Source organism: Sinocyclocheilus grahami, unplaced genomic scaffold, assembly GCF_001515645.1.
Source record: "Sinocyclocheilus grahami isolate Dianchi unplaced genomic scaffold, SAMN03320097.WGS_v1.1 scaffold1035.1, whole genome shotgun sequence".
NCBI lineage: Eukaryota > Metazoa > Chordata > Actinopteri > Cypriniformes > Cyprinidae > Sinocyclocheilus > Sinocyclocheilus grahami.
In genome coordinates, this window is record NW_015506214.1 from 162,941 (window position 1) to 176,028 (window position 13,088).

The 13,088-nt window shown below is 38.4% G+C and overlaps 1 protein-coding gene across 5 annotated transcripts in view; it reads right to left on the reverse strand.

Annotated features, from left to right (window-relative positions):
* Nucleotides 1-211: 211 nt before the first annotated feature.
* Nucleotides 212-13,088, reverse strand: part of LOC107565928 (zinc finger SWIM domain-containing protein 8-like) — a 45,381-nt gene continuing 32,504 nt past the window's right edge. The window contains exons 20-26 of one of the 5 annotated variants that reach the window (XM_016251239.1): nucleotides 9,666-9,889; nucleotides 9,051-9,542; nucleotides 8,515-8,695; nucleotides 6,573-6,743; nucleotides 6,118-6,237; nucleotides 4,334-4,512; nucleotides 212-1,780 (exon numbers count right to left, since the gene is read on the reverse strand). In XM_016251239.1, coding sequence (XP_016106725.1) covers nucleotides 1,577-1,780; nucleotides 4,334-4,512; nucleotides 6,118-6,237; nucleotides 6,573-6,743; nucleotides 8,515-8,695; nucleotides 9,051-9,542; nucleotides 9,666-9,889 — 1,571 coding nt within the window. In that variant the 3' untranslated portion in view covers nucleotides 212-1,576. Of the gene's footprint in view, nucleotides 1,781-4,333; nucleotides 4,513-6,117; nucleotides 6,238-6,447; nucleotides 6,491-6,572; nucleotides 6,747-8,514; nucleotides 8,756-9,050; nucleotides 9,543-9,665; nucleotides 9,890-13,088 lie in introns of those variants that run through there. The other 4 variants (XM_016251237.1, XM_016251236.1, XM_016251235.1 and 1 more) reach the window with 4 other exon arrangements.

Consider the following 13,088-nt stretch of genomic DNA (forward strand, 5'->3'; position numbering starts at 1 on the left):
AAACACTTACTTAACATTAAAAAAATATTTCATAGTAATCTTATATGTAATATATTTCATAATAATATTGCCGTTTTTACTATTTTTGATTAAATGCAGCCTTGTTAAGCATAAGAGATTTCTATCAAAAAACAAAAACTGACCAATCCCAAACTTTTGAACAGTGGTGTATATAATGGTTAAAACCACATAAACGGACACAGATAAACTCTTTTAGTGTTTTGATTTATCTTTATTAAGTAAACTCTACATTTTTAATATTGCTTTGTTCCAATTTAGTTTTTCTCTTTTCCCCATTTATTCTAGATTACATCTTCTTGGAATCAGCACAGTTTATATATTTATATGTATTTATATAGATTTTTTTTGTTTTTTTCCAACCAAGCTACACTTGAAGAATACAAAAATATCACAGTACATTTTCTACTCAGTCACTCTCCACTAACGAGTTCCAAGCTGGGGCCGATGCTGGAAACACGGGAATCTGGCAGTGACATTTATAGACCACTCAACTAACGTTAGACAGAGGGGAGCAGTTAACCCATTTTAAAATGAGAACAGAAAAACAAGATTGTGTGGTTCGACTTAACCTCAAAAATACTAAATTGCAGAGATACCAAAGTCTATTAACGCTATCGGAAACAGCTGGAATTCAAATATAAAAGAACCCAATTTAAATGACAGGAAGCCCGAATTGTTTTTGACTGAAGTCACGGCTGACGTCTTGAATTTCAAAAATTAAAGCTGTGTAATCTGGTCCAGCCAGACTTCTCTGTTCCAGCACTCAAGCCACCAACATCTGACCGGAAAAAGGAACTCGCAGAGCAATCAGTAATAGCATTCTTCCATTCCTCATCCTGCTCTCTGCAGACACACCACACTATACAAAATATTAAAAACAAAAAGATAAAACAAAAACATTGAAGAATCCTCACCCGTACTTTGATTATTGTTTCATAATAAATGTCTCTTTTATTATTTTAACAAAGTTTTGTTTTTATTCTCCTCGTGTTTACAATGCCATCCACTATCCAACGTTGAAATCCTTAATGACCGATGGAGGCTCTGTTCTCCAGGGTAGAGGAATGTTGCAGAATAAGTCTGACATTTAGTGGTTTTGTTTAAACGCGAACCAAACATCAACATAGCCAGGGAAAACCTTTTCCCCCGTATTAACCATCTAAATGAACTCAGGTATTGCAAAGCATAGAAATCAGTGAATGAAAGATGTTAGGACACATAGATAGCCATTAAGTTACTCGACTGAACACACCGAAAAAAGAAAAAAAAGAACAAAAAAACAAGATCAGACACAACACTGGGAGCAACAACTAGACGAAGGAGGGACCCACTGACTGGTGTAACTCACTTGCCCCAGTATCTATGTACCAGATTCTCATGACTTCAGGGCCTGAAGGACTAAATGTTCGGTCATGTGAGTGGGCTTGTACAGGAAGTCGTCATGGCTACACTTCCATTCGAGGGGAACGGAGAGAGCTGCATGTCGGATTGAGCTGTGTTAGTGGTCTGTGGGGAAGATAGCTGGTGGCTCTGTCCCCGCTGATCTCTAGAGCAGTCAGGGTGAGAAAGTGGCCATCTCCAACGAGATCCGCTGCCATAGTTCTTTAGTCTGTTTGCCCCTCTTCAGGTTCTGCAGCACATCGTTGAACTGCATCATGCCAACTGGTGTCAGGCAAAACGCCCCGCGGGCACTTCGGATGATGTTCACAAAGTCGTCGTAGTCTGCGGGAGTCAGATGGATCAACCTATGGTGGATGTACTGGAACAAACATAGAAAGACAGTGAATTAGGCTGGTAGGACATGAATTCACAGACGCATCTCTATTTTATTTTTATATTTTGGTAATTGGTAACTTTAGTAATCAGCTGAGGAATAAAATGTTAATGTGTTATGTATAAAATGTTTTAATGCATTTAAAGTAGAACCATCAGAGCCGCATGTCAAATGTACCATGAATATTTTTTTTTGCAATTATGAATTGCAGTTAGTAAGCCGTTAATAATGTCACACATTTCTGATTGAAACAGAGCACGTAAAAGGGACAGCGATGGAAAAATTATTTGAATGCTTTTGCATTTGCTCACAAAACTGTTGCCCAGATAAACTGTAAAGACATTTCTTAATTATCACAAAGAATTCTATTTAAATAAATGCTGTTCTTTTGAACTTTCTATTCATCATAGAATCCTGAAAAAAATATAATCACAACGGTTTTCAACAAATGATGCAAAAGAACACAAGAAAATGTTTGGTACAAAGTTTCTCGGGGAACACAAAAGTAATGTAATGATGGAAAAATTGAGATGGAAGGGGAAAAAAAACTCTATACTTTTGTATTTCCTTGAGAAAATTAGTGTTGGCTCATAAAACGTTTCTAGGAGGAACTCGAAAGTTTTGCAAGCAATTCAAAAATGCTGAAATATAATTTTTCCTCCCATCTCATATTTTTTCCATCACCAAGACACCCCTTAATGGCTTCATGGAAACAGGATATTCAAGAGAAAAAAATTATAGTTTTAAAGGAAGAACAACATATTACATTTTAAAATCAGAAAGGAAGATCACAAAGAATATCTTTGTTGTTGGAAAGAATTGGATAAACAAGAAGCTTTTATGAGAGGAAGAGTTTAGCCCCTTTCACACATACAGTACTGCTAAATTACCGGTAAGTCACCATTAATCATGTGTGAACAGGACCTTTTCAAAAATCCCGGTAAATTTGTTCTGGCAATCATATCATTTTATGGAGATGACATGATTACTCTGAGCCGTTCACAAAGCTCCGCTGCTTTTTAATGAGTTATTCTATGTAAATATGCACTAGATGGACATCTTTGACCATTGCGCCTCGCAGCTTTTTGTTGCGCTTCTCCATTCATCAGGGCTGCGACTCCGCAATTGGATACTATTATGCGCATCTCGTGTTTATAAGAGCAAAACATTCTGATTGGCCAGTAATGTTAGTTTGGTTGAGAGTGAAAGCTGTGCTCCTCTCATACCATTGGTTGGCGAAGTAATGGACTCGAAAGTGCTATCAATCAACAATATTTTTTTTTTTAATGTAGGACTATTTTCTTCCGCAGCCAAACGCTGCACGCCGGAGATCCGGCACGGTGCCGGAGAACTTTAATCCCTGAATATTTCATGTTCATGCATTTAGTTTGCAAGTGGAACAATATACAAGAATATTTAATAAATAAACAAATATTAAATGGCGCTTTGTTCTGGGGTTTTGAGTTCAGTTTATTTTCTAGCTCTAAATGCGTTTACTCCTCGTTCAACAATATTTCATTAAGGTCATGCCTTTTCGATCTCCCTGTGATTAAACATGTGCGACATGATAAATTCATAAATATTCTTATTATTGGATGCCACTAACCTGAACTCGTTTTAATATAATGTAAACGGGTTATGAAGCGTCAAGTCCCCGGATGTTTATAGGGACATGCAGCATATGGAGCGCATTTCCCACCAGCGACGTACGAAATGACTCTGTGACAGTCTGGGTAGGTTTCTACTCGAGTACAGCCTCTCGGTCCCTCATCTCATTATCCACGCATGGGGAGAGTGGATTAGAGCTGGCACTGTCTCCCTTTCACATTTACCCAACATTCATTTGCAAAGATTTACAGTGGCAGACATATGGTAGAGTCTACCCTTGATCTGAGCATTTTAAAATGCAAGGCCACTACCAGAGTGGCCACTTGCGCAGACATGTGCGTCGTTTGCCCATGCAACAACTTGAAACCCCTTTGAAATGGCAACATAAAGCCTCTGAGCCGGCTAGCAGCTAACTGCAAGAGCGTGTCTGTGTGTGTGAGGGAGAGATAGCATGTGTGCGCTTCTCTAGGAAGCCGCTCTTGGCTTTGGGCTGTCACAGTGTGTTTTGATGCTCTCTCATCAGTATGCTCCATCCTGTGAACAGACTCAGGCTTCCCTCTCTAGCTTTAACACTCCAGAAATGTTCATGTACAATTTATATTCAGCGTGGGCGACAATGGCGTCACAATCCAGCCTCGGCACCACTCGAATGCTCTAAAACCCTACTCAAATTCTCTACTTGAAACTAAGTCTAACGAATATGAAAACGAACTTTGAGAGTATTGTCAGCTGTGACGAATGATCTCATGTGTTCGGGTGTAATTTTAACTGCTTCTGTCAGTGGAAGAATACATGTTGCTCCAGGTGGATCATCGTCATCATCAGGGTACGGATTTATTTCTGCATTTTATCCAATTAGGGATGTTATTAGTAATAATGTCAGTGTGATTAGTTCCCCAGGCTGAATCTTAGGGATTTGTGAGGCTGTACCTGTAAGTAGGCCTGCTGGCAGCGCTGCACGAGCTGGTGGAAGGCAGGAGTGCGGAGGTGTGCATGGATATGTGCAGGGTTTAACCTCTGCAGAGCCTCCATAATGATCTCCTGCAGGACAAACGGACTAAGAACACCTTTCGCTGCCCCCACACAAAACTGGTACACGTGGTTCACACCTGAGGAGAGAAGAATAAGGAAACATTTTGAAATGAATCACTAATACATTGTGTCCTTTTTAAATCAGTGCAAAAAGCACTGTCAATATACAACCATTTTCAACCATTCTTTTTCTTGCATATCAGTGCATTGCTTTGCTTTTTCTGTTTACATTTTCCTTTTTCCCCACATACAAAAAATACAATGAGCCTATAAGTCCAAGACAGAATATCTTGGGATCAGAGCTGTAGCATAACACCTCAGTAAATTTGAGAAAGACCATACCCAGACCGGACGTTTTATAGTGGTAAAGTAATTTGCATTCTTTGTATGGTGAAATGTAATTATCGAAGCTCAGCAAGTGAAATATCACTCACAAGTTAAACATCAAGTGGTAGAAATGTTCACGCAAACAACTGTGGAGGGCTGCATCTTTATAGATTACATCCATAAAATGTGGGGTAAGATGTTTTATAATATAATAAACCTTATATTGTTGTATTACCTTTGCAAGTCCTGTGCATTTTGATGCAGTTTGAGAAAATATAGAACAGAAGGGCCCAAAGTATTTACTACAAAGGGCCGAAACTAAAACCTGACTGAAGGCCGTGGGCTAAAAGTATTACATTATATTCAAATATAATAAAATTTAATTTTCTTAAATAAAATTAAATCATATTCTCTACATTTCAATGCAAAAATAAAATGGAAAATGTTCAAAGAAAAAGTTACATTATAAATGAAGATGTGCTTCAACTTAATTACACAAAGGCCTGTTATCTTGTTATCTTGGAACTGAAAGCATTAACATTAAATGAAAGCATAATGAACGCATTATGCCATTAAATATTATGATCAATCAGGAGGCTTGTAATTTCATTTGTCAAGTTGCAATTTAAGTGTGCTGACATTTAGTATTAAAAAGCAAATGGGACGTTTCACCACCCTTGTTTGTGTTTGTTATGTTCCAGACTAGAGCAAGTGGAGAATCTGGAGCAAAAAGGGGAAATTGTCTGTACTAGTCTACATGTTGCTTGGCAAATACTAAGTATTTAACCCAGAATATCCCTTTAAAGGAAGCATGTGGAGGTCCATTTCATTTAAAGAAAAATGAGAACTGCACACTCGCTTAAGTATGGAGTCTATACTTAAAGAAAAATGATAACTGCATATTCGTTTAAGTTTCTTCTCTTAACTGGCACCTCCAGAGGTGTGCGTTTGATTCACCAATGTCTATGTCATTACCATCTTCTTAAGCTATTCTTCAATTCCAGTGGGGACCATTAGCAAAGCATCAAGAAATAAACTAGCCATTTCATAAAATGCCTAACCTGAACATGGCAAAATATTGTCTACTTCTACATTTTCAATTGTAACATTTAGGCCCGTGAAAACTGGCAACATGCTGTGATCAGCATGGGATAAAGCTCAGAGTAAGAGGAAAGACATCAGGATGTCAATAACTCTGCTGGAGACTCGCTGTAGAATCACCTCTCCTCTCGTCCGCTGAAGGCAAGGTAAACTGCCAACACATCATTTACAGTCTACTTCCAGCTATTACAACAGGTAACAGAAAATGGACTTGTTTTTCCTAGAAGACATATTAGAAATATATATGGGCATACCAAGACGCGCAGCCAGGCCCAACAGCCATTTGACGTCTTCGGTGTACGGGGGGCTACGGGAAAAGTTGTTTGGATGATCGTTGTGGGCCCTCCTTCCCAACATCTCCAAGGCCAGCATGCCTAAATGAGGACAGGAAGATTTTGCCATCAACACTCTGTTCTGTATGACACTGTACTGTATAATGTGTTGAATTGACACATGCACCCAACGTCCTACTCTCCAGGACTTATGAGTACTCATAAAACTGAAATCATGCCTTAATTAATATTTCTCACTGCGAGAGTTCTTTGTCAGTCCTGCAACATGGACTCAACCGATCTCTCCCTCACCTCTCTTGATAATTAATCACCACAATTCAGGACCAGATGGATCCTAATGGGTGCAAAACAGCAACATAAGGACAGGCAAGCCATGCCCTAAAGGTTCTATGTAATTAGAAATCAGGCGTCCTTACCGACTCTGTAGGCCGAGTGGAGGTAGTGCAGGCCCTGCTGGCTGATTGGTTGACTGTGCTGCTCATCTTCCACAGGGAAGGGTGCGCTGACCAGTGAGGCGGGCTGGGGCGAGAGTCCTTGAAGAGAAGCCCCCTGAATGGCCTGGATGGCGGAGCCTGAGTGTACTCCTGCTGGGCAAAAAAAAAAAAATGGTGAGAGGAGTGTTTGTCTAGGTTCACGGTGTTTGCCTATGAATTTGCAAACTGTCTGATAGCTTGGCTTTCCAACAATCTCTGGTGAACTTGTAAGAACATTAACAAACTCTTGTCTGCACTAAACTAAAGGTGCACTAAATACTCCTTTCACTGGCCTTGAATTTTGTATTCACACCTAGAGGTGTGATCTTTTTGTTAGCAGTGCCATTGTAGAGCTTTGCAAACACAAACACAAAAATCTCTTTTCTGCACTTCACCTCTGCTTTAGCTTGTTTAATAATCTACCTTTCTGAAAGTGACTTAAAATGAGATACATAAGCAATTTGGCATTTGGCATTGTATACTATGAATATTGTTGCCTCTGGCAAATTGCTTATGCATCTCATTTTAAATCACTTTGGTTAAGATCTTCCGCTAGCTAAATGAAAATGTAATATTTGTACATGTAATATCTGTCATCCATAAATATTATTCCACAACTGAAAGTGTCTGATAATTAGGAGTGGGAATCTTGGGCATCTCACAATTAGATCCAATTCTGATTCAAGGAGTCACAACCCAATTCTAAAACAATTCCTGATTAATTTTAATATTTTCTCACTGATTATTCTGTCATGCCAAGGTAATTTCGAGACATCAAGTCTCTTAAACTGTGACCTGTCCTATGACAGAAGGCTCTATGCTCAAGATTAAAGAGTAAATGACAAAATCCACACTAAAGCCAACTTTTTTTTGGTGGTGGTTATTGCTTGTTGCCTTTGTAAGCAAATACACTGAGGCCATTTACATTCCTTATAAATGAGCTATGAACAAAACATAAAATATCCATAAAATTGAATGAATGATTGTTTTGCTGGAACATTGTTCAAAAATACAACATTCACACCTGTATGGATTTCATATGACTCTTGTTTGCGGTATTCAAAATGCGAGTTGCCATTCACTATTAATGCACTGAGCCGAAATAGTGACGTAGGATTTGCCCATCTTGAATGGCTAAGTTAATTTAGTAAATGAGCACCTAGCCAACCGTTTCTCAATGATATACTTCAATAAACAACATATTTTCTGTGTTTGCTTCAAAAGCAACAGAGGAAAATTCATGATAGTGTTTCTATGGCTTTCCAAAAGAGGAAAAATATTTAAAGACCGAAGACAGAAAGATGGTGAATTTGCCATCGCTCCTTCAGCCATTGTATTAGAAATACTCACTCAGTAGTCTTAACTACTTTTCCAAAATTTCAAGGTAATATAATATATAGTCTTACAATGTACATTAATTTATTTTAAAAATGTAAATATAAAAAAAACTAATAAATTTTTGATTTTAATAACTGGAAACACATCACTGTCTGTGAAAATGGTCCATTAGTTTGACATTTTTGAGGATCGATACCAAATCTTCAAAGAAAGATGAAGACTAATTAACTGTTTTTCCCCCCTCAACTCAGGGGCTTTCTGAGATTAAATTAGTTCTGAGTTGATCATATGATCTCAACATGGTAGCCACTGTGAAGAACCACCCTTACATAGAATAAAACAGCTATTTAAAGGCCTGATTTGACTCTCTAATGCAAGTATAAATCATTTCAAATATATCAGATGAAAGTACTATTCATTTCTGCAAATTATAACAAATGTGAAAAACCTTGCATTTATTCAGCATTCATCTAAATAACATTTGATAATATGCCCAAAAATGTGTCTTCATGTTAAGATGGAATTAAATCTAACTTGTGGTTCTTACCTGCAACAGTAGTGCTAAGAGGCAGGGCTGCCTCTGCGGTATGGTATGGGTGGACAGCGATCTGAGTCATGGACGGCACTGGGACTCCAGGGAAAGTGAGAGCAGTCGCTGCCATAGGAGGATGAGGGCCAGTAGCCACAGAGAATGGGTACGGAGCACCAATAAAAGCAGGGTGCATTCCCTGAGAAGACAAACAGACGCTCTTAAAACCAGCTTGATACGCCTTCCTCGAGTCATATACCTGCCGTTGAAAAATTAAAAAGCCACAAAATTAAGTTAATCCAAGGGAATAGTTGAAAAGATCATCATACACACATAAACAAACTGTCAGGAGTCTCTTTCCATTTATATTCTGCCAGGAATATGGCACTATGCATCACTGACTGCCAAGTAAGAGTCTGCATTAGTGCTTAAATTTAGTATTTATCCCCTTCACTTAAATGCAGACAAATAATATTACATACTGCAATAAAATGCTAAGCACAGATAACTGAAACCTAGAAATCATATCACAAAGAAAGAAAGAGAGCTCATACTTGTGGGTAGGCTGCCCCAGACACGGGGAAGACAGCAGGACGGGGAACGTGCTGAAGGGGGTGACCCAAATACTGCGGGGTGCAGACGGTGGGCAGATGGGTTTGGATTGTGGTGTAGGGATGCAGGCCTTGCGTGTGTGCCATGGCTGAGCCCGCCAGCGCGTGTGACTGGTAGATGGTGGAGCCGACAGAAATGACAGGAACTACAGCGGCTGCAGTCACTGTTGTAGTTACAGCTGCGACACCTGAAGAGTCCAAGAGTCCTGTGTTATCCAGGATACCGCAGACTCCCTCGGGTGCCGTTCTTCGTGCTCCACCATTGGCCCTACAGCGACCAGACCCCTCTCGCTGGGCCCCAGAGCCTCCACCCACTGTTTGCTCGTACAGCCAATACCACTGGTGAGCCACCTCAAACAAGACCTCAGGATAAACACCGCCTCCCTTTGCAGCCTCCTCAACTGCCATGCAAGCTTTCTCTAGCATCACATTATCCTGAAAAGAGAACAAGACAGAAAAGTGTTCTTTAAAGGCAACAAGCAGATGATTATGATATTATTAGAGTAAAAAAGGTGTGGATAATGATCTACAATGAAAGTAGACTGTGCTGGACAATACCTGCTCCTTGCACTGCACCAGGGCTCTCTGAATCTCGTTGGGATTGAGGGCGTGAGCATGAGGCAAGCAGCTCAAGGCCAGCTCTGCCGCAGCACGCACCATATTGGGATCCCGTGCTCGTGATGCGCGGTCAGCGAGTGACGCCACCTCCGGAGGTGTGAGGTGCCCATCCCAGCATTCCACCAGGATGTTGAGGGCAGCACTCCCAATCTCCATGGCCTGGCCTGTGAAAACAAAACACAAGAATTTAAAACCAAACAAAAGGCAAGTTTGCCCACCTATCTTCTAAGATACTGTATTAACTGCATTATCCATCTATCTTATCTATCCATCTATATCTATGCATCCATATATATCTATCAACCAATATATATCCATCTAAATTTCTACCCATATCTATCCATCTCTCTCTCTCTCTCTCACTATATACACGCACTCATATATACAAATACAGTCATGGCAAAAAGTTTTGGCAGTGACAAATTTTGTGTTTTGCAAAGTTTGCTGCTTCAGTATTTGTTGATTAATTTTCCACGTTTCTATGGTATACTGAAAAACAATGATAAGCACAAGTTTTAAAGGCTTTTATTGGGAAAAATATATAATGGGTCAATATTTACAGTGTTGACCCTTGTTCTTCATAACCTCTGCAATTCGCTCTGGCATGCTGGATATTAGCATCTAGGCCAAATCTTGACTGATGGCGATCCATTCTTGCCTTATTAGTTATCGGAGTTGATCACAATTTGTGGCCTTCTGCTTGTCCACTCGCCTTTTGAGGACTGACCACAGGTTCAGGTCGACCACGGATCCAAAATTTCAATTTAATGATCTTCGAGCCACTTCTTTAATCACACTTGCTTTGTAACATGGTGCTCCATCACGCTGGAAAATGCACAGATCATCACCTAATTGCTCATGGATCGTTGGAAGAAGTCGCACTTGTAGGACGTTTTGATACCCTTCTTTATTCATGGCAGTATTTTTGGGCAGAATTATGAGAGAGCCCACTCCCTTGGTTGAAAAGCAACCCCACACATGGATGGTCTCAGGATGCTTCACTGTTGGCACAACACAGGACCAGGGGTTAAAGCAAAAAGAAATCCTGAGCCTGAACTTTTTTACGGGGGTGGGGCAGCACATGCAAAGCATGCAATGACTGTGTCAATTTAACATTTGAAAGGATACTATGGCAAAGTTATTGCTTTCCTTATTCAAACTGATTTTTTTTTCATGAATATATGGTTGACCTGAAGAATGAAAGTTATATAATACACTTGGAAAATGATGAGCTATATCACTGCTTATTAGGGATGTAACGATTCACTCAATTCACGATTCGATTTGATTCACGATTCGCTATTTTTTTTTTTTTTTACAAAATGAGATTTAAGACAAATTATGAATTAAATGTGTATTTTTATTATTGCTTGGACAAAATGCTGCACATTTCTTTGTGAAATTGATATAATACACTTGGAAAATGATGAGCTATATCACTGCTTATTAGGGATGTAACGATTCACTCAATTCACGATTCGATTTGATTCACGATTCGCTATTTTTTTTTTTTTTTTACAAAATGAGATTTAAGACAAATTATGAATTAAATGTGTATTTTTATTATTGCTTGGACAAAATGCTGCACATTTCTTTGTGAAATTGAAATATAACTATAATAATATACTAATATAGCACTTGCATATTATTGCTCTTTTGTTGGTTTTGATTGGATAAAAGCTTCTGCTAAATGACAATTTATATATAATGTAAATGTAAATAAAACTAAATTGAAATTTTAAAACAAGCCCCAAATCAAATACATAAGTAACACAAATAAAAGAAATCTCTTCATATAAAAAAACTAAGGCTTTGTCTGTGCTCTTTCCATTGAAAATGAGAGGCAACCACTGCATTTTAATCATGATCCAAACAAAGATGCTGCATACATGCAACATGAGCAGTTTTTAATCTAAATTGGATTGTATAATTTCGAAATTTGAAGCAAACACAGAATGGTTTGACTTCGGTTTTGTGAAACTACACAAAAATATCTGCATGAAAAAGCGGACTAGCTGAATGCGATGCATTCATTCTCTGCCAGCAGGTGGCGCTTAAAGCGTTTCCTTGGTTTCCGCAGAAAACAAAGCAGCGCTGCACTTATGAACTTTAATATGCATTATACAGAGGCAAGATGAAAAGAAAAAATACCATCTAAACTTTTCTAATGACAGTAAGTTCCCCTCAGACATGCATTTATATAAACTCCTACCCCTAAATGAATCGCGATTTGTTTAGCATCTCAACCGATTTGAAGAGTCACATATTTGAATTGATTTTCAACCGGCTCGCGGTTAATCGTTACATCCCTACTGCTTATCGACACTAGGGGTGTGACAGTGCTCACGAGATGATACAAAATACAAATAAAATATTTTAATACTATTTTAAAGAAATTTTCAATGACAAAACATTTGTCTTTTAATTACAAAAAGTAAAACAATGCAGTTGTACTTTGAAATATTTTAACTAATCTAGGGCTGTAACTAATGATTATTTTGGTAATCAAGTAATAACAGTAAAAACAGACTTTAGTATGACTATTTATATATAAACTAACGATGAGGCAATAATAATTGGCTCAAATAAAGTATCAAAACCAAGTAATTACATGGCTTTATTGAACAACACTGCTAAAATACATAATGTAATAAGCCTATACATAATATGAACATAACCAACTTAAGTACATTATGTATTATAACAAATATCTGCAGAGGGCGCCAACGACCTGGTGACGTTTCACTTTAAACGATGTTTAAATCCATTCAATTTTAATATTTGGCCACATGCAAACTCAGAAACTTTTATTTTGAAATCGAGATGTACAATAAATGGCATATTTAGAAATATGTATTCTCCTGTGTTGGCAAAGGTTTAAAAATTATTTACGTTACAAATCTAGTGAGATAATGCACACAGTTTTCCCAGATGAACGTTAAGCAATTCAAATTCACAGCATATACAGAGGAAGAGTTTAGCCCCTTTCACACATACAGTCTTTACTGGTAAATTACCAGTAAGTTACCATTAAGAGATCATGTGTGAACAGGACCTTTTCAAAAATCCCGGTAAATTTGTTCTGGCAATCATATCGTTCTTATGGCGATGATGTGATTACTCCAAGCTGTTTACAAAGCTCTGCTGCTTTTTAATTAGTTTTTCTATGTAAATATGCGCTAGATGAACATCTTTGAACATTGCGCCTTGCAGCTTTTTCAACGTGTCGCGCTTCTCCATTCATCAGGGCTGCGACTCCACAGTTGGATACTATTATGCGCGTTTCGTGTTTATAAGAGCAAAAAATTCTGATTGGCTAGTAATGTTAGTTTGGTTGAGAGTGAAAGCTGTGCTCCTCTCATA